This window comes from Hyla sarda, chromosome 4 (assembly GCF_029499605.1).
Source record: "Hyla sarda isolate aHylSar1 chromosome 4, aHylSar1.hap1, whole genome shotgun sequence".
NCBI lineage: Eukaryota > Metazoa > Chordata > Amphibia > Anura > Hylidae > Hyla > Hyla sarda.
In genome coordinates this window covers 215,674,575-215,696,003 of record NC_079192.1, presented here as the reverse complement: position 1 = coordinate 215,696,003, position 21,429 = coordinate 215,674,575, and the positions used below count along the sequence as shown (strand labels likewise).

The 21,429-nt window shown below is 47.0% G+C and overlaps 1 protein-coding gene across 1 annotated transcript in view; it reads left to right on the top strand.

The window, feature by feature from the left end:
• DNAJC2 (DnaJ heat shock protein family (Hsp40) member C2) overlaps nucleotides 1–21,429 on the top strand; it is a 91,812-nt gene that overhangs the window by 48,394 nt on the left and 21,989 nt on the right. Inside the window, exons 11-13 of the mRNA XM_056573497.1 lie at nucleotides 9,621–9,709; nucleotides 9,877–9,946; nucleotides 16,037–16,221. Of these exons, the coding sequence (XP_056429472.1) occupies nucleotides 9,621–9,709; nucleotides 9,877–9,946; nucleotides 16,037–16,221 (344 nt within the window). The remainder of the gene's footprint in view (nucleotides 1–9,620; nucleotides 9,710–9,876; nucleotides 9,947–16,036; nucleotides 16,222–21,429) is intronic.

Here is a 21,429-nt window from a genome sequence, read left to right as displayed (position 1 = left end):
TATCCCCGGTCTGCATGAGCAGGACAGACAAATTTAACAATCACGTAAAATTTTATCATAAAAGACGGGAAAAACAAACACAGCAGGCAGTCTCCACATGAAAGTTCCGAGCACCAGACATCACAGCGTTCCAAGAAGCAGACATAGCAGCAAAAAGGAGATTAGAACAGTATATGAAGAATAAAGAAACAAGTTACACCTTAGGGAGCAATCTCCCCGCACCCCCCAACACCACCTCTATAGGAGTCCTACGTAAGTAAGTAAGTAGATGGCAGTCCCGGAGTGTCAATCCACGGACCCCATATGGACTCAAATTTACTAGCAACTTTTCTTTTCACGTACACTCCCTTTTCTAACCTATTGACATGGTTTAGTTTTACAATCAATTCAGAGATGGTGGGAGGGGAAGCACTCAGCCAGTGCTGCGCTATCAATTTGCGGGCTTGGTACAGTATTCTACTCTCACCGATATATAACCCACTGTCTTCATCTATGCAAACCAAATATCCTAACACACATGTCAAGGCTGATAAGTCAAGTGGGCAACCATACACTCTCTGAACCAACTGCCCCACTTCAGTCCAGAATTGACCCAGATGGGTGCAATCCCACAGCACGTGCAATAGGTGAGCATCCGGTAATGAACAACGGGGACAGCAGGAGTCTGGACGCACCCCAATTCTATGTAGAAATGCAGGGGTATGATATACCCGATGTAATAGAAAAATTTGGGACACCCGGTGTGCCTCTGATACACCCAATTTCGGGGTCATAGTTAAAATTTGTTCCCATTGCTCACCTGATATGGAGCCGATATCCCCTTCCCACTTCTCCTTAATAGTCAGAGGATAGGCATCATGATAAGAGGATAACAATTCTCTATATAACACTGAGATGACACCCTTAGTGGATAATGTGGTAAAGAGATCATTCACTAAAGTCGAGGAACCGACCGTCAAGTCACAAACCCGGGCCTGCGCTTCAAGAGCATGCCACAGCTGCAGGTAACGAAAAAAATGTCAGTGAAGTACTGCAAATTCTACCTGTAGCTGGGCAAATGACTTCAAGGTCGGTCCATCATATAACTGAGAAAGATACAGGATCCCAAATGAGATCCAGAGCGTAACATCCGTCAGTGAATTTAACTCAGAGAGGCCAGAATTGTACCATAGAGGAGAATAAGTAGTAAATATAGGATACCATAGCAATCCTCAAAATTTTTGCCACACCTTACGAATCAGAAGAAGAGTAGGGGGGAAATCAGGGGGCCGGGTTTGTGCTGCCATCTCCAATAAATAAACAGGTGTAACTCTACCAATATGTCTCGACACCAATTCTCCTGTGCGTCCCATAGTGGCAAACTGCGCCCAACCATTCAGCTGCTGCACCTGTGATGCCAAGAAATATATCCAAGGACTCGGAATTGATAAACCACCCGCTTCCTTACTGCGCTGTAGTGTCTCTAATAGAATCCTAGCCGTCTTACCATCCCAAATAAGTTCTCTATATAAAGATTGAATCCTAAGAAAATATTTCATAGGGATCCATACAGGCGTATTATGTAGAATATATAAAAAATGGGGCATAAATATTATCTTAACTAGATTAGATCTACCCACCATTGAGAGCGGGAGCTTACGCTAAGTAGTGACCTTCTGGGAACTACGATCCAACAGTGGGACCAGATTGAGAGCAATATAATCATGCGGGAAAGCCGTAACCTGAACATCCAGATATTTAAATCTATTGACCAACGGGAGACCAACCTCAGCAAGTATAGGCATCGGAGGGACGGGGGCCAGAGGAAGAAGCGTAGACCTATCCCAGTTGGAAGAAGCGTAGACTTATCCCAGTTCCCACGTCATTTCCATATGGAGACTCTCCGTGCTGTAGTGGCATCCATGGATCAAGGGGAGTTTCTTTCCTCGGTGGATATCAGAGACGCCTACCTCCACATCCCCATTTTTCCAGCACATCAGCACTATCTCCACTTCACAGTTCCAGTGGGCCATTTTCAGTTTGTGACCCATCCTTTTGGCCTAACCACTGCTCCAAGGGTCTTGACCAAGGTCCTGGCGGCAGTGATTGCCATCCTCCCAGCATGGGGTGTGTTCGTGATCCCCTACCTGGATGACCTCCTGGTCAAGGCTCCAACCAGGGCTCAGAATCAAGACAGTCTCCGTCCCCAGCTTTAGACCTTGTCCCGCTTCGGCTGGGCGGTCAATCAGGACAAGTCCAACCTGACTCCAACCCAGTCTCTCATCTTCTTGGGACTCCTGTTGGAAACTGCGACCGCCTGAATTCGGCTTCAGCCGGACAAGCGCTTTGCTCTGTTATCAGGAGTTTGGGTTCTCTGGGGCCTGTTCCAGTTTCCATTCGGTTCTGCATGGAAGTCCTGGGCCGGATGGTGGCGGCCATGGAAGCCGTTCCCTTTCCCCCACTTTCATTATTGCCCTCTTCAAATTTCCCTTCTGTCCCTGTGGGACAAGTCTCCGCTATTCCTCAATCGCAGGATCATTCATCCTCCCAGGACTCGCCAGTCCCTCCTGTGTTGACTTCAGTCCCCTCTCCTTTCTGCCCCTCCACTGGCAGGTCATCATGACGGATGCCAGCCTCAGCGGTTGGGGAGGAGTCTTCAGGGACCGGACAGTCACGACCTTTGATCCTCCCGGGAAGCTCTCCTCCCCATCAACATCCTGGAACTCTGGGCAATTTACCTTTGCCTCCTCCATTGGGAGCACCTTCTCCAGGACCATCGTGTTCGTGTCCAGTCGGACAACTCCACAGCTGTGGCATATGCCAATCACCAGGGCAGCAAACGCAGCCCAGCGGCGATGGCCAAGCTCTCCAGGATTCTTCTCTGGGCAGAGCTCAGAGTTCCCTCCATCTCGGCTATTCACATACTGGGAGTAGAAAATTGGGAGGCATACTTCCTCAGTTGCTCGTCAGCCGACCTCGGCGAGTGGTCTCTTCATCCAGAGGTGTGTTGCAGGGATCTGCAACCTCTGGGGCCCCTCAGACATGGACCTGTTTGCATCCCACCACAACCGGAAGGATCCTCGCTTCGTGGCAAAGTCCCGGGATCCCCTGGCCCTAGCTGTGGACACCCTAGTGATTCCCTGGTCGCCCTCCCATATCTCTTCCCTCCTCTTCCTCTCCTTCTCAGGGTCCTGAGGAAGCTCAAAGTGGAGGGCGTTCCCGCCATTCTCGTGGCTCCGGATTGGCTCAGGTGATGTGGTTAGTCTAGTGCTAGTGGACGAAGTGCCACTGCGCTTCCCAGTTCGTCCAGACCTGCTCTCTCAGGGTCATCTTTGCCACCCAAATTTACTGTCGCCGCATTTGACGGCGTGGCGGTTGAGACCGCGGTTCTGAGAGCCAGGGGGGTTCTCTCCTCTGCGAAGATTTATCACCATACTTGGCGGTCCTATTTTCGTTGGTGTGAATCTCACTCTCTTTCTCTGGTTATGTTCTCTCTCCCAAGACTTCTTTCCTTTTTACAGTCTGGGCTGGAAGAACGCTTGGCTCTCAGGGTCAGGTTTCGGCTCTCTCCATTCTCTTTCAGCATCCCCTGGCGTCCGATCTTACATATGGACTTTTCTGCAAGGTGTTGCTCATGCGGCCCGCCTTACAGATCCCCTACTCCCTCTTGGGATCTAAATTTGGTTCTCAGTGTCCTACAGGGTACTCCCTTCAAACCTCTCTGGGACGTTCCTCTTTGTATTCTTTCCTGGAAATTGGCCTTCCTCATTGCGGTCACTTCTATTAGGAGAGTTTCGGAGCTGGCAGCTCTCTCCTGCTGTTCTACCTACCTGGTCTTACACCAGGATAAGGTTGTTTTTCGTCCGGTCCTGTCCTTTTTACCTAAGGTGATTTCCACCTTTCACCTAAATGAGGACATTGTCCTTCCGTCTTTTTGTCCAGCTCCGTACCATCCCATCCCAGGGAACGTTTGCTTTGTGGTCTTGATATGGTACGGGCCATTTGGACTTACCTTTCAGTAACTTCTTCCTTACTCCAGAGTGACTCCTTCTTTGTGCTTACGGAGGGTCGTTGTAAGGGGCTTCCTGCTTCGAAGTTGACCATTTTCACCTAAGTTGCTTGAATTTTTTTGCCCACCCTGGGGACTGCTTTGGTATGTCCCACGGTTTCTGTGTCCCCCAATGGAGCCGATCGAGAAAAGTAGATTTTTGTGCTTACCATAAAATCTTTCTCTGAGGATCCTTTGGGGGACACAGCACCCACCCATTTGTTCTGGTGTTCCTCGTTCGGTCACCTGTCCGAGGGTGGTTTCAGTAAATTTTTATTCTGTGGTTCCTCGGACAGTTACTGTTTTTTCTTTCCTGTCGGTCCGCTCCTACTGCTTTGGGACTAAACTGTTAGCTCAGAGTCTATAGGTGGGGTATATCCTTGCGGAAGGGGCCAACTTTTCTTTGATGCCTAGTGTCAGCCTCCTAGTGGCAGCAGCCACTCTGTGTCCCCCAATGGATCCTCCGAGAAAGAGATTTTACGGTAAGCATAAAAATCTACTTTATGTGAGTCTGAAGGAAGCAAAAAAAAAAAATTTAAACGCAATGAGCATATAGGGGGGCATTTACTAAGGGGTTTAGTCAGTTTTTTCTGACTATTTTTGGCGCAAAATTGTCGCAATTGCGCCTACCCTATAAATTGTGCGACTTTCCCTAGCAAGAGCTAGAAAGTCAAAAAAAAAATTCCCGCTTAATTTACGCAAGTTTTCAGTTTTTACTTGCAGTGGTCAGGAATTTATTAACTGAGACAGTCGCAGTTGCGCAATAAACTGTCGCAACGGCCATAAAAATTTACTAAATTTACTCCAGCTCCAACATGGAGCAGGAAAAGCTGCTGCCGCCCGGGCTCCGACATACTTTCTCCCCGCTACCCTCACTGCGCTACCGGGACACTGCAGTGATTTATATCCCCCCCCTCTCACCTGCCAGCGCCACACAACTCCCATCTGTCTGCTGTTGCAAGACTACAAGTCCCAGCATGGCCTTACAGTGAGGACACGCTGGGAGTTGTAGTCTTGTAGCAGCGGGAGCTGAGCGGCGCGGGCGGGAGACAAGGGGGGGGGGGGGGTAGCGGGGAGGCCGTATGAGGAGCCCGGGCGGGAGACAAGGGGGGTAGCGGGGAGACCGTATGAGGAGCCCGGGCGGCTGCACTGTAATGTCAGCCCGGGCTCCTGCCCTGAGAGCCATAGGCTTTGGCTGTCAGGGCATGCTGGGTGTTGTAGTTTTGCAACAGCTGGAGGGCCACAGTTTGCAGACCACTGGTGTGTGGTCTGTAAACTGTAGTCCTCCAGCTGTTGCAAAACTAAACAGCTGAAGGGGACCGGCGAAGAAGTTCACTTACCCTTCCGAGGCTCCAGTGACGATCGCTGACGGAGATCGTCGCGCGGCACTGTCGCGCGGCAGTGTCGTGCAGCGCTGGATCCTACGGAAGCCGGTAAGTTGCGCAAGCTTCCCAACCAGGGTGCCTCCAAATGTTGCAAGACTACAACTCCCAGCATGCCTGGACACCCTTTGGCTGTCCGGGCATGCTGGGAGTTGTAGTTTTGCAACAGCTGGAGGCACCCTTGCTGGGAAACACTGGCCTAAAACAGTGTTTCCCAACCAGGGTGCCTCCAGATGTTGCAAGACTACAACTCCCAGCATGCCTGGACAGCCATTGGCTGTCCGGGCATGCTGGGAGTTGTAGTTTTGCAACAGCTGGAGGCACCCTTGTTGGGAAACACTGGCCTAAAACAGTGTTTCCCAACCAGGGTGCCTCCAGATGTTGCAAGACTACAACTCCCAGCATGCCTGGATGGCCATTGGCTGTCCGGGCATGCTGGGAGTTGTAGTTTTGCAACAGCTGGAGGCACCCTTGTTGGGAAACACTGTCCTAAAACAGTGTTTCCCAACCAGGGTGCCTCCAGATGTTGCAAGACTACAACTCCCAGCATGCCTGGACAGCCATTGGCTGTCCAGGCATGCTGGGAGTTGTAGTTTTGCAACAGCTGGAGGGCCACAGTTTGCAGACCCCTGGTTTGTGGTCTGTAAACTGTAGTCCTCCAGCTGTTGCAAAACTAAACAGCTGAAGGGGACCGGCGAAGAGGTTCACTTACCCTTCCGAGGCTCCAGCGACGATCGCTGTCGGAGATCGTCGCGCGGCAGTGTCGTGCAGCGCTGGATCCTACGGAAGCCGGTAAGTTGCGCAGGCTTCCCAACCAGGGTGCCTCCAGTTGTTGCAAGACTACAACTCCCAGCATGCCTGGACAGCCTTTGACTGTCCAGGCATGCTGGGGCTTGTAGTATTGCAACATCTGGAGGCACCCTGGTTGGGAAACACTGTTTTAGGCCAGTGTTTCCCAGCCAGGTTGCCTCCAGATGTTGCAAAACTACAACTCCCAGCATGCCTAGACAGCCTTTGAATGTCCAGGCATGCTGGGACTTGTAGTTTTGCAACATCTGGAGGCACCCTGGTTGGGAAACACTGTTTTAGGCCAGTGTTTCCCAGCCAGGTTGCCTCCAGATGTTGCAAAACTACAACTCCCAGCATGCCTAGACAGCCTTTGACTGTCCAGGCATGCTGGGGCTTGTAGTTTTGCAACATCTGGAGGCACCCTGGTTGGGAAACACTGTTTTAGGCCAGTGTTTCCCAGCCAGGTTGCCTCCAGATGTTGCAAAACTACAACTCCCAGCATGCCTAGACAGCCTTTGACTGTCCAGGCATGCTGGGGCTTGTAGTTTTGCAACATCTGGAGGCACCCTGGTTGGGAAACACTGGCCTAAAACAGTGTTTCCCAACCATGGTGCCTCCAGATGTTGCAAAACTACAAGTCCCAGGTTGGGAAACACTGTGCCCGGCCTCCGCCCCACCTTACTGTAAGGGCATGCTGGGAGTTGTAGTCCTGCAGCTGGGGGCAGGGGACAAGCTTGTCACATTTATTATCACCTGCTCACACATCTCCTGCACCACACAACTACAACTCCCAGCATGTCCTTACTGTAAGGGCATGCTGGCAGTTGTAGTCGTGCGGGGCGGGAGATGTGTGAGCAGGTGATAATAAATGTACTAACCCATTTTTTTGTTTTCTTCTCATTTCAGATCCGTTTATCCTGTGGACTCCTTCGGATTCGGTGGACTACTTCGATGACCAGCGTTTTTCTTTGTTTGATTTTAATAAAATGGTTAACGAGGGCTTGTGGGGGAGTGTTTTTTGTAATAAAAATTTTTTAAAACCTGTTGTGTTTTTTTCTTACTTTACTAGACAGGCTTAGTAGTGGAAGCTGTCTTATAGACAGAGTCCATTACTAACCTGGGCTTAGCGCTAGCCACAAAAACAGCTAGTGCTAACCCCCTATTATTACCCCGGTACCCAACGCCACAGGGGTGCCGGGAAGAGCCGGTACCAACAGGCCTGGAGCGTCAAAAATGGCGCTCCTGGGCCTAGGCGGTAACAGGCTGGCGTTATTTAGGCTGGGGAGGGCCAGTAACAATGGTCCTCGCCCACCCTGGGAACGTCAGGCTGTTACTGTTTGGTTGGTATTTGGCTGAGAATGAAAATAGGGGGGACCCTATGCGTTTTTTTTTTTTTAAATAAATAATTAATTATATTAAAAAAACGCATAGGGTCCCCCTATTTTTATTCTCAACCAAATACCAACCAAACAGTAACAGCCTGACGTTACCAGGGTGGGCAAGGACCATTGTTACTGGCCCTCCCCAACCTAAATAACGCCAGCCTGTTACCGCCTAGGCCCAGGAGCGCCATTTTTGACGCTCCGGGCCTGTTGGTACCGGCTCTTCCCGGCACCCCTGTGGTGTTGGGTACCGGGGTAATAATTGGGGGTTAGCGCTAGCTGTTTTTGTGGCTAACGCTAAGCCCGGCTTAGTAATGGACTCAGTCTATAAGACAGCTTCCACTACTAAGCCTGTCTAGTAAAGTAAAATAAAAATAAAACACAACAGGTTTTAAAAAAAAATTATTACAAAAAACACTCCCCCACAAGCCCTCGTTAACCATTTTATTAACATCAAGCAAAGAAAAACGCTGGTCATCGAAGTAGTCCACCGAATCCGAAGGAGTCCACAGGATACACAGATCTGTAGAAGAAGTAACCAAAAAAAAAAAAAAGTGTAAGTACATTTAGGGAGAAAAAAACTGTGTTAAAAAAATGTAATAAACACACACACACACTAAACGCCGTTTACCACTTCTGAGCCATGACTACAATTTACAGTGATCCCTCAACTTACAATGGCCTCAACATACAATAGTTTCAACAAACAATGGTCTTTTCTGGACCATCGTAAGTTGAAACCAGACTCAACATACAATGCTACAGACAGTCCAGATCTGTAAAACGTGTCAATGGCTGGAAGAACCAACCAATCAAAATGGGCATTCACTGGTAAAACCCCTGTATTACTGAAGTGTATGCACTGACTGGTATTACATGTTCTGTACACTTTACCTGTATCAGGGTTAGCTGCTCTTTTGGACACCAGGTGAGGGCAACTCCATTACTTGTTTTGGACATTGCCTGTACTGTACAGGACCCCTGAAGAAGCTCCTGTCCTCTACATAGACCAGTGTTTGCCAAGCAGGGTGGCCCCATTTTTTGCAAAACTACAACTCCCAGCATGCCCGGACAGCCTTTGGCTGTCCAGGCATGCTGGGAGTTATAGTTTTGCAACAGCTGGAGGCTCCCTGCTTGGGAAACACTGACATAGACAGTGATTTACAGCTCCCAGCAGATCTTTATTACTTTTATATGTAAGGATTTGCTTTATCTATATCAGTTATCTACTTATTTTTCTTTGTCACTTTTTCCTATTTTTGGATGACATTTTGGTGCCTTTAGAACCAATTACCCTGTTTCCATAGAGTTATGGTCTCAACATACAATGGTTTCAACTTACAATGGTTTTCCTGGAACCAATTAATATTGTAACTTGAGGGACCACTGTAGTTATTGAATTATTTACATGTGGTGAAAAAGCTAAAAAAAAAAAACTCAAAAACAAAAGATCCAGAAGGAAACCAGCAGCCAAACCTATTCAGACAGCAGGAAAAAGGAACAGACTATTTTTTCTACTACATGAAGTAAATTTCCCACTTTTGCCTATGTGTGCCAAATTTATTAATGCCGTGCAACAATTTAGTAAATTTGTCGCACATAGTCAAAAATGAAGTAGAAAAAAACAGGGTAAAAACCAGACTACATAGTAAAAGATTAGTAAATGCCCCCCATAGACTTTAATATGCTAATATATAGCCTTAAATGATGTCCTTTAGGATATGTTGGAATATAGCAGCAGCCAACTGCACTTTCAATACAAATGGATAAAAAAAAATATAAACAGTTGAGTAGTTGACCATTGCAGTCAACCAGATAGCATTTATTTTTTTATGCCTCTGAAAAATTCTACTTTTATTATTGTGGTTGCTTTATATTCGTTTTATTATTGTGGTTGCTTTGTTTACCCAAACTCCACATGCGCATTATGCTTTTATATAATGTACTTGGTGGAGTATCGGAAAAATATATGTTCAATAATTTTGGAAATACAGCATTAGTAGTGAAAATGTTTTTTTTTTTTTTTTTTTTTAACTACAGAATTGGAATTACTTCTCTGAAAATGAAGCAGACAGTATAAAAATGATGGAAGAAATAGAAAAGTTGTGTGATCGACTTGAACTAACAAGGTATATTTTTCTTTTATTTATTTTTTGCTCTTCTCCTTGACAGAGGTAAATAGTGGTATTAAAGTAATAATGCAAAGTGGCTTGGTATATTTATATACTTCCTATACATGTATGGTGGTTACTAAGGAATAAGTACTGACTTTCTCATTGTCATCCTTTACTCTTAGTTTACAGTCTCTGAATGAGGCACTTTCCGGAAGCTCAAAAGAAGAAAGTAAAAGTGCTGTTGAGAAGCAGGTATGTCGTCTGGATTAAGTCCCATCTATTCATTTTAAAAACAAATGTATATTTTAGGAAAACAGTTGTGGAAGTGTAAAATATTGCACATCCTTGTGCCCTTAAATAACTTAAAGTTTTTTTTTGTTTTTTTTTTTAAAGTATTTACCGTATTTATCGGCGTATAACACGCACTTTTTAGGCTAAATTTTTTAGCTTAAAGTCTGTGCGTGTTATACGCCGATACACCCCCAGGAAAGGCAGGGGGAGAGAGGCCGTCACTGCCCGCTTCTCTCCCCCTGCCTTTCCTGGGGTCTAGAGCCCTGCTGCCGGCCCTTCTCTCCCCCTGGCTATCGGCGCCGCTGCCCGTTCTGTCCCCCTGACTATCGGCGCCGATAGCCAGGGGGAGAGAAGCGGCCCCGTTGCCTCCCCCCATCCCCGGTTACATAATTACCTGTTGCCGGGGTCGGGTCCGCGCTGCTTCAGGCCTCCGGTATGCGTCCCCTGCGTCGTTGCTATGCACTGCATGGCGCCATGCAGTGCATAGCAACGATGCAGGGGAAGCACACCGGAGGCCTGAAGCAGCGCGGACCCGACCCCGGCAACAGGTAATTATGCAACCGGGGATGGGGGGAGGCAACGGGACAGCGGCGCCGGCAATGGGTGCCGCTGCCCCTTCTCTCCACCTGGCTGTCTGTGCCGCTTCTCTCCCCCTGGCTATCGGCGCCGATAGTCAGGGGGACAGAACGGGCAGCGGCGCCGATAGCCAGGGGGAGAAAAGGGCCGGCAGCAGGGCTCTAGACCCCAGTAAAGGCAGGGGGAGAGAAGCGGGCAGCGACGGCCTCTCACCCCCTGCCTTTCCTGGGGGTGTATAGGGGTATACACGCGCACACACGCACCCTCATTTTACCATGGATATTTGGGTAAAAAACTTTTTTTACCCAAATATCCTTGGTAAAATGAGGGTGCGTGGTATACTCGGATAAATACAGTATTTATAACTTTTTTTCCAAACTTTAGACATCAAAGAAATACACACACAGATTGCTTAGCATATAGTCCCCCCAGCCCACCAAATCTAAGTACCATAGAAGAGGAGCAATTCAGGGCCGATTACACGCTGCAGGGAGACCACAGCCGGCCAACGGAAACACAACGGACACTGAGACAGACAACAGCTACACACACACACACACACACACACACACACACACACACACACACACACACACTCCCGGAGCACTCCTCCCATCTCCCCGCCCAGTCCAGACAACCAAACTATACCGGAGAACTGACACAAGCATCCGAGGAGGAGATCCAATACGAAGCAATTTAACCGGAGTGTAGTATAGACGGAGGATTAGCCTCATCTGAATGAGCAAATCCCTCGCACTAACCACCGTGGGGTAAAATGTCTTGGCGACAGGGATATCTGTTACCCACTTCACAAACGCCAACCCAAACGGATCAGGACCCACCGATTGCAGCAAAGCATAAGCCTGAGTCAGGGGTTTAGCGATGTCGGTGGCACCCAGAAGCAGCTCCACATCAGAAAATGCCAGGGTCACATCAAGCGAGCCAAATTGTGCTACCACCGCATGTCTCAGCTGGAAGTAACGAAACTGGGCACCTTGAGGTAGATGGGAGCGGTCACACATCTCCTAGAAGGAGGGAAAGGAGGAAAACTTCCCAAACAAATGCATGGCGAACATGACTCCATGAGCGCTCCAGAAACCGGCAGCCTTCAACCCCCCCCCCCCCCACAGAGGAGACATTATCGGTAGCGGGAAGCATCTGGAAACCACCGACCAAACCTCAGCCACCACCCTAACAGGGATCAACAGTCTGGAAGCAGAAGTATATCTATACGTTTCATACAAACCCATAAGAGCTCCCGCCAGAGCAGTAGCCATGTTTGCCAGATCCAGGTCGATCCAACAGGCATCATATAGCAATTGAGATGCTAGAAAGTAATCAAGCATATTAGGGGCAGCCAAACCACCCCGGTGTTTGGACGCTTGGAGCAGCACCTGAGCCAATCGTGGAGGTTTGTCTTGCCAAAAGACAGACCTCAAAACGCCACTCAGCCTCTTAAAAAAACTTTTTAGGGGAATCCATGGAGAAAGATGAAAGAGATAAAGAAACTTAGGTAAGTAAATCATCTTAAAAATATTAATCCTGCCAGCCAAAGAGAGGGGTAAGGAGGACCAAGCCTGCAATTTATCAGTCACCGACGACAACCTCGGGGCTAAATTCAACAGTACATATTCCGTCACAAGGAGAAACCTCTACTACCAAGTATCTGAACTGATTGACAACTTGTAGCCCACGGGGAAGAGGCGGTACAGGGTCCACCGACCTGGAGAGGGCCATCAAGGAAGACTTACCCCAGTTAACTCTGAGACCTGAGAAAGAACCAAAGTCAGCCAAAAGGGAGAACAAAGCCCCTAGGGAACCCTGAACATCTGCCAAATAAACCAGCATGTCATCTGCATACATAGATACCTTTTCTTCCAAGGAACGCCTACAGACTCCATGAATAGATGCCCGGATGGCCGCAGCCAGGGGCTCTACCGCTAGGGCAAACAGAAAAGGAGACTGGGGACAACCTTGCCGCGTTCCCCTACCCAACCTAAAGGCCTCAGAAACCTCCAGATTAGTTCTCACCCGGGCCCTACGGCTATCATACAATAGTCTCACCCACGCCCGGAACAGAGGACCGAATCTAAGAAATCCCAAAACACCCCTCAGATACAGCCATTCCACTGAATCAAAGGCCTTATAAATGTCCAAGCTAACCACGTACCCCCCCCCAGAGGCCTCCCCGTCAGCTGCAGCTATGTTGAGATGTAAACTCTGGACATTAAAGGGGTATTCCAGGCAAAAACTTTTTTTTATAGATCAACTGGCTCCGGAAAGTTAAACAGATTTGTAAATTACTTCTATTAAAAAATCTTAATCCTTCCAATAGTTATTAGCTTCTGAAGTTTTCTAACTGCTCAATGATGATGTCACATCCTGGGAGCTGTGCATGATGGGAGAATATCCCCATAGGAGCTGCACAGCTCCTGGGATGTGAGTCATCAGAAAGTAGTTAGACAGAAAACAGCAACTCAACTTCAGAAGCTAATAACTATTGGAAGGATTAAGATTTTTTAATAGAAGTAATTTACAAATCTGTTTAACTTTCCGGAGCCAGTTTATATATAAGAAAAAGTTTTGGCCTGGAATACCCCTTTAATATCAGTAGCTCTCCCCGGAATAAAACCCATCTGGCCAGGATGATTGACAGCGGCTATAACTTTGCGCAGTCGATTAGCCGTTATATCAACATTAAGGATGGAAATCGGTCTATAGGAATACGGTAAAGTCGGATCAGGGAGTGTCCCACTCTCCAAGACTACATTAAAGAGGTTCTGTAAAATAGGAAACAGCCTCTCTTCATCCTTTACCAGTCCCCAATCATGCCAACTAACCCTGGGGTCTTTCCTGGCTGCAGGGAAGCATTAGCCACCGAGACCTCTTCATCCAAAAAGGGGGCATCTAAAGCGTCTGCCTGTGCCGCAGTCAGGGGTGTAAGGGGCAAATTCTTCAGAAACTATGCTAAGCCTTCAGAAACAACTGGTACATGTGAGGTATAGAGATCACGATAAAAGTCCCAAAACACATTATTAATGGCGGCTGGGTCGGTTACAAGTACCCCATTAGCCACTCTAATACACGGGATAGCAGCCACCGGCCTACTCTCCTTAGCCAGATATGTCAACAATCTACCATTCTTGTCCCCGAATTAAAAAATGGCAGCTTCCCTATCCACCAATCGCTTCTGAACTCTCTCCTTCTGAAGGATCACGAGCGTTCTCTGGCCCTTCAACCATTCACGTTCAACAGCAGGGTGCAAGGCTCCCCGAACATGAGCTTTATATGCATCCCACTGCACTGTCAGAGTTGGACCTATTGTGTTTCCAGAAACAATTATGGGCTTCTAGTAATGAAGCAGTCACCACCTCCTCCTGCAACCAGCAGGGGTGCATCCACCATACCTTGGAGGAGGGACGAGGGCCCAGGCATAGGGAAATTATGAGTGCTGAGTGGTCAGAGATCCCCCTAGTGGTGTACAATTAGTCGCTTACCAGAGGCAAAAGCCAAATCTATCTTGGAGAACGACTTATGTACTGCTGAATAATAGAATATTGTCAGTAAGGGACAACGACCAGGAAAGCCAGAATCGGCTGCACCAGTGCGATCGACACTTGGATCCAGGACTGCATTGAAGTCACCTATAAGGAGAACAGGTAGAGAGGGAAAGGTTAACAGTTTAGACATAATACATTCTAAGACCTCCCAAGAAATGGAGGGGGGGGGCATATACTGAGACCAAAAGAAAACAAAAGACATGCAGTGAGCACTGAATCATCACAAACATCCCAAAATGATAACAAGCCACTTGATCAATGACCAAGGGAAGGGATTTTGTAACTAATAAAGAAACTCCCCTTGCAGAGGAAGAATAGGTGGAGTGGAAACCTCTTGCTATCCAAGCCCTCTTCAAGGTAAGAATCTTCTGACCAGGTAAATGGGTTTCTTGCAAACAACTAAGGTGAGGGGTCTGTTTTTGGATAAAATCCAAACACAATGCCCGTTTAAATTTAGAATTAATACCTCTCACATTCCAGCTCAGAATTCTAAGAGACCCCATTCTGGACAAATAAAGAACACTATCAGCAGAATAAGTACATCACAGCAACACACCCACTCACCTTACCACAAAGGCAGCATATACATACCGTCATTCCTGGGCCAACGCGCCACCTTCTGGGAGACTCCAAGAAAACACCACAAGCTTATCACAGACAAGGCACTGGACTAGACAGACCAATAAAAAAACAAACAGAAAAACAAAAAGAAATGCAGAGCATAACAAATGCATCCCCAACAATCCCTGTCTTACACTAAACTTGTGTAGACCTAGACCCTGGAACACTAAACTCACGGAGGTAGCAAGAGTCCTAGCGACCCAAACGGACCCACGCCTTCCCACCAACCCAACCCCACTAACTAAGTAACTCGGGCCAACTTTCCACCTCGCCGGAACCCTTTAAACTGGATAGAAAGTTGAAGTCCAGTGCAGAAGTCCAGAATCAGGACCCAGAGGGGGGAAGGCAAGCCTAACCCCTATCACTAACTAACTAAACTGAAAAGCGTGGGAAAGTCCAACAGCAGCAGGCAGTCTGGAATTCAGTCTGGAGGAGCCGCATCCACCCACTGTAGAGCCTCAGCCAGAGAAGTGAAGAATCAAGTCGTAGTCCCGTCAACCACCCGAAGGAGAGTTGGAAACAACATAGCATAGCGGTATCCCTTGGTACAAAGTCTGAGACAAACTTCGGTGAACTTGGTCCGCTGTTTGCCTAGCTCCACCGAGAAATCGGGGTAGAAGGCCACCCGACTGTCGAAGCGCACTTCACCTTTAATACGCACAGCTCTCAGGATAGCCTCTCTGTCTCTATAGTGGAGGAGTTTTGCAAAAAAAGGTCTAGGAGGAGCCCCCGGAGGGGGGAGTCTGGCCGGGACACGATGCGCCCTCTCCACTGTATAGTAAGGTCGGGTGGCAGACTTTCCTTTAGCCATTTCTCCAGGAAGACCACAGGATCCGAGCCTTCTGCTCTTTCAGGGAGGCCCACCAAGCCGATATTGTTGCGCCTGAGCCTATTTTTTTAGATTATCGGCTCTTTTTTAGGGCCGATACCGATAATCTGTGGAGGTTAGGGCCGATAACTTATACCGATATTCCGGTATAAATTAACGGCTATTTCTCCACAAGTAGCAGCTACAGAAGCAGTTTTATTGAGAGGCACACGCCTCTAAATGACTGCCGAATCCAATGTCAGCAGGATTTTGCTAAAGTTGAAACACTGATGTCATTACATTCCCTTTATAGTGTTTTGTACGTCCAGTATGGAGTTTGCAATGTATCAATGTGGCTTTGCGCAAGCGGTTCTATTTTTAAGTAAATTACACTTGACAGACTGATGCAAGAAGTCTATGTTGTTTATATTGAGAGCAGAAAAATTATTTAAAAATAAGCCATCTAAATGTGTTTATGTTCTTCAGGTTGCAGAAGTAAATGCACAGATTAAGAAGGAGAAGGAGCAGGAGGAGGCTCGTATGAGGCAGTCCACAAAAGGTGCAGAGCAGTCTTCTTCTGGAGGAGGTGTTAGCAGCAAGTCTTGGTCAGAAGATGACTTGCAGTTATTAATAAAAGCTGTGAACTTATTTCCTGCTGGAACTAATGCCAGGTAAGATCGAGTTGTCTGAATATTACTTGTCAGTCATTCTCAAGTAGCATTTCTGGGATTTATGGACTTTTGAGGGTGCATATATGCACAACAGCTTTCTTTACAAGCTAAGATATGATCAGTTAAACTGTATAGAATTAGTATGGAAATGGATAATCTGCTAGAAAACGTGTTTAAACTGTTTAAAGGAGGCCTCTTATTTTCGCCCTGGCAGAAGGATCCCGGTAACGCTAATTTCTACCACTTAAAGGGGTACTCCAGTGGAAAACATTATTTTTTTTAAATCCACTGGTGCCAGAAAGTTAAACAGATTTGTAAATGACTTCTATTAAAAAAGCTTTACCCTTCCAGTAATTATTAGCAGCTGTATGCTACAGAGGAAATTCTTTCCTTTTTTTATTTCTTTTTTGTCTTGTCCACAGTGCTCTCTGCTGACACCTCTGTCCATGTCAGGAACTGTCCAGAGCAGGAGGAAATCCCCATAGCAAACCTATGCTGCTCTGGACAGTTCCTGACATGGACAGAGGTGTCAGCAGAGAACTGTGGACTAGACAAAAAAGAAATTCAAAAAGAAAAAAATTTCCTCTGTAGGATACAGCTGCTAATAAGTACTGAAAGGATTAAGATTTTTAAATAGAAGTAATTTACAAATCTGTTTAACTTTCTGGCACCAGTCGATTTAAAAAAGTTTTCAACCGGAGTACCCCTTTTAAAGGACATCTGTAGTGCTCATAACTTATCCCCTAATAAGTTATAGAGCCACGGGGGTCTGAGCACTGGGGCCCCCTGCGATCTCCTGTACGGGGCCACTGTAATGTACAGGAAAGGGGGTGTTCCGTCCCTGTATGACACGGCAGCCGGCACGCCTCCTCCATGAATTCCATAGAGATGCATGGAGGGGGGTGTGCCTGCCGTGGCTTTCTGCTGGGGACGACACGGTCCTTCTGGCAGACTGATGCAGCTCATTACAGGAGATCACGGGGGGGGATTTGCCAGCGCATGGACCCCCTGTGATCTAAAGTTATATGCAATACAGATCTCCTTTAAGCGAGCAGTATACTGAACTGCTGGAAGTCCAATAGACATGCATTGCAATGCATTTGCAGTTCTAGTCTGGGACTTCGGGCAATTCCATATATTGTTTGCTTTACTGGTGGCATTGCTGGGAATTTGTGTTGGGGTCCTGGTGCCTGGCTAAAGTGAGCGGTACTCTTTTAAGGTTAGGTTCACATGAAAGACTAGGTTTTGCAATGAAGCATGTGTAAAAACATAATTTGCCTGTAAAATAATCCATGCAGCCAATAGCAGCCTTGCATTTTGTGGTAAATCCACGTGGTTTAGCCATGCGGCACAGTACTGCTGCATGTTATCCCAACCTAGAACTTTATTTACAGGTTAACCATTGTAGGGTGATCTTAAAGGCAATGCTGCCTGTCTGTAAGTAAAACGTTGAGATTACTGCTCTGTCTGTAAGTAAAACATTGGTCTAGGACCGTCCTCGACCTACAATGGCCCTGACATATGATAATTTCAGCATATGATGGCCTCTCAAAGGCCATTGCATGTTGAAGGCAGCATCAACATACGATGCTTTTGTATGTCGGGGACATCGCATAAACGGCTATCCGGCAGCGTACTGCTTCAGCTGCCGCCGCATAGGCGTTTAAGGTGCCCCGTGTGGTCCAGTGATGATCACTCACCTGTCCCTGGCGCTCTGGACCGTCCTTTTCAGGATCCCCTGCATTACCATCGCTCTCCTTCGTCATCATCACATCGCCGCGCACGCTGTCCCGTCATCCAATAGGAGCGGCATGCGCAGCAACGTGAAGGCGGCGATGAAGAGCGACGATCCCGGGCAGAAGTGACTGTCCGGAGCTGCGGGGACACAAGGGGACGCGGCGACAGCGATGGAGGGTGACATCCAGGGCAGCGGTGACCGTCCGGAGCAGCGGGGACAGGTGAGTATAACTTCCTATACTTATCATTGCTCGGATCCCTCAACATACGATGGTTTCAACTAACGATAGTTCATTTGGTATGTTGAGGGATCACTGTACTTTCCTGCCAGACAGTAATGGACATGCTTAGGAAGGATCTGCACTTATCTTGGGGCTAAATGGCTATGTTGTGAGATTACCATATCACTGTGGCTATCTTTTTGTGAACTGGCATTTCCTGTTAGAATTTTCTTTTTTGCCTACAAATCCTATAATTCAATTTTTCTCCCTCCCACACATCAGCCACCCCACCCATTGAAACATAAATGAGCTGCATCCATTCAAAAGACCTGTGGTTTTCAATCAGGGTGCCTACAGCTGTTGCATTAGTTGCAGATTGATTTCTCTCCCACCAAGCGATCACTCCACCCATTGAAACAGACAGGCTCCCTGTCATCAGCTGACTAGTGAGTCAGGTCTCGGCCGCATTGCAACCTTTGAAAAATCTGAGACCACCTTTTTTTTTTGCTGTTAAAAATAAATATTTGGGTGAAAATCACATAAGATTTGTGAGAAAATCATCACACACAGGTACAGACACTATATTATGAACTATACAAAATTTACAGCCCCTGTAACATAGGGCTCAAAGGTCAAAGATATCTGGTTTAAAATAATTAGTATTTATTAATATAGAATGATAATAGATTAAATAGGGAATGTACAGGGCCCTTGTACTCCCCTAATTTAATTAAATACACAATAATAAAATATAATAATACCAATAACAACTATAAAAATAATCTGCGACTTGAGCCTGTAATATCAATATAGCAATCTAATAATCCTGTGGAACAACACAGTGCAAATATTCATTCAATTGTTCCTATTCTCAGTGATCTTCAATATAAAGCAGATAAAATGTAGCAGCTACAGACATACAGTTAGTCAATTGATGCAATGATACTGTATCTGTCCAGACAGCAGCAACTCGATCCCACCGATACAGTGATACAATGTAGCGCTTGGTGAACAGTCACTAAAGATCACTCCTTAAGCATCTCTGTGTATACCACACATCAAAATGTCATATCAAATCAGCCAGTTTGCAATAAGCTCCATACAATGCTCACCACTCCCGGGATGCCACGGATCTCCCTTCAGTGTAGTCCTGTGTGCCGGCTGTATAGAGTCTTTCACCCGGTGACTTGCCTCAGTCAGGGATCGCACTGCTGGAGTCTCGGCCAACTCGTAAGAACGCAGCACTTGGTGGTGGGCACCGTTTAGGGGGACTGCAGCGCTGTCAAGCGGAGTCCCTTGGTCGGACCAGCTGGGAATGGTGGCGGTCAGCAAGCATCAAGTCCTTATTGTGGATAGCCCGATTGGCTTTTCACTTGCAATTAATATAACGGCTGGATGCGGTATACTGAGTGAATAACCCGGCGGCGTTCCTCGTATCATTGCATCAATTGACTAACTGTATATCTGTAGCTGCTACATTTTATCTGCTTTATATTGAAGATCACTGAGAATAGGAACAATTGAATGAATATTTGCACTGTGTTGTTCCACAGGATTATTAGATTGCTATATTGATATTACAGGCTCAAGTCGCAGATTATTTTTATAGTTGTTATTGGTATTATTATATTTTATTATTGTGTATTTAATTAAATTAATTAGGGGAGTACAAGGGCCCTGTACATTCCCTATTTAATCTATTATCATTCTATATTAATAAATACTAATTATTTTAAACCAGATATCTTTGACCTTTGAGCCCCATTTACTTTTAACATATTGTCTCTATTTTTATACACCGTGGGTATAGGTGTTTGTTGGGTTGCTCGGGTCTTTAGTGATGGTCAGACAGACATCCATCTCCATTGTGTCTATACTACCCTGTAACATAGTCATATAAAAAAAATTTCCCTTAAAAATACCCCTTTAATCATTAGAGTGGATAGTTTTCTCGGTCGCCTCATTGGGGAACACAGAGACCAATGGGTATTATGCTGCTGTCCACTAGGAGGCTGACACTATGCAAAAAAAGAAGTCTGCTTCTTCCAGCTGGATATACCCACCCACAGCCACAGAGCTAATCAGTTTTAGCTTAGTGTCAGTAGAAGGCAGACACAGGTCTGGAGTTATTATTTTCTAGTAAGGGCCTGTATTTAGTTATTTTTTTCCTCTCTTTTCTTGTTTTTAGGTGGGAAGGCAGGAGCATGGCGCTACCTGATTGCCCCTAAATGCGACTAAGGGGCACGGTGCATAAGTGTGGGTAGTCAACCCCTTCTCGCCAGCGATTGGCGGTAGTACCCTGGGTCTGGGTACTTAACTTGCCCCTGCCTGCCTCGCTATGGCAGCTTGGCGTCATGCAGTGTAGACTACAGGGTGAGTATAAGAAGATGGAGCCCGTAGGTGAGTATAAATTACATCTCCCTACTCCCCCCTTTATTTTAATTTTTTACTAAAGTTCCTCCCTTATGCTTATCCTGGGGTCCTCCTTCCTTTCTAGGCCCAGCTCCTCAGCCGCCATTAAACGTGGCTGTGCAGGGCTGGACCTCATGGCCTCTGGGCTTCTACTATAGGATGCTCCGGTGGTGCTATGCTGCATGGGACAGTACTGTCCCCCCTTTCCTGGGTCACATTCTCCTCTCTAGCTCCGGTCTCCCGTGTGACTGCAGTGGGGGCTCACGTTGGTGAGGAGGTCTTGGTACATACGTCCGGGTCCTGTCATGTGTTTATTTTGGGCTTTCTGTGCGCCCGAACTGCAATACACCCCCGTGCGCAATCACGTTTTACACTCCCACCCCCGCACACATTATATGGCGCACGTTTTGCGGCCAGGTGCTGTATCCTGACCACGTTCTAGTCCAGCACCAGCTGGAGACCCCGGCAGCGGGTCTCCGGTCCCAAGCGGCTGGGTGATTTCTCGTTAGAGGCGGAATCGGCTGCTCCGTAAAGGCCAGTCCATGGCCTGATCTCTCACCGGCCTCTGTCAGTGCGGCCCCTTTACCTTCTGTAGACCATTTTACGGTGGCTGCCGCCGCGGGCTTGTTTCCTCTACAGGGTGCCCTTTCCTCTCAGTGGGCCGCTCGATATAATTATTGATAAAAAAAAAACTAATAAAAAAAAAATAAGTTAGCTCATGGGCGCACTACTCTCTCTCTAGTGGCTGAATATAAAATTACTGTACAGCTCTGTCTGTACAACTAAACTTGATGCTGCATAGTTTTTTCAATTGAAATTTTCCCCTTCATGTCAATTT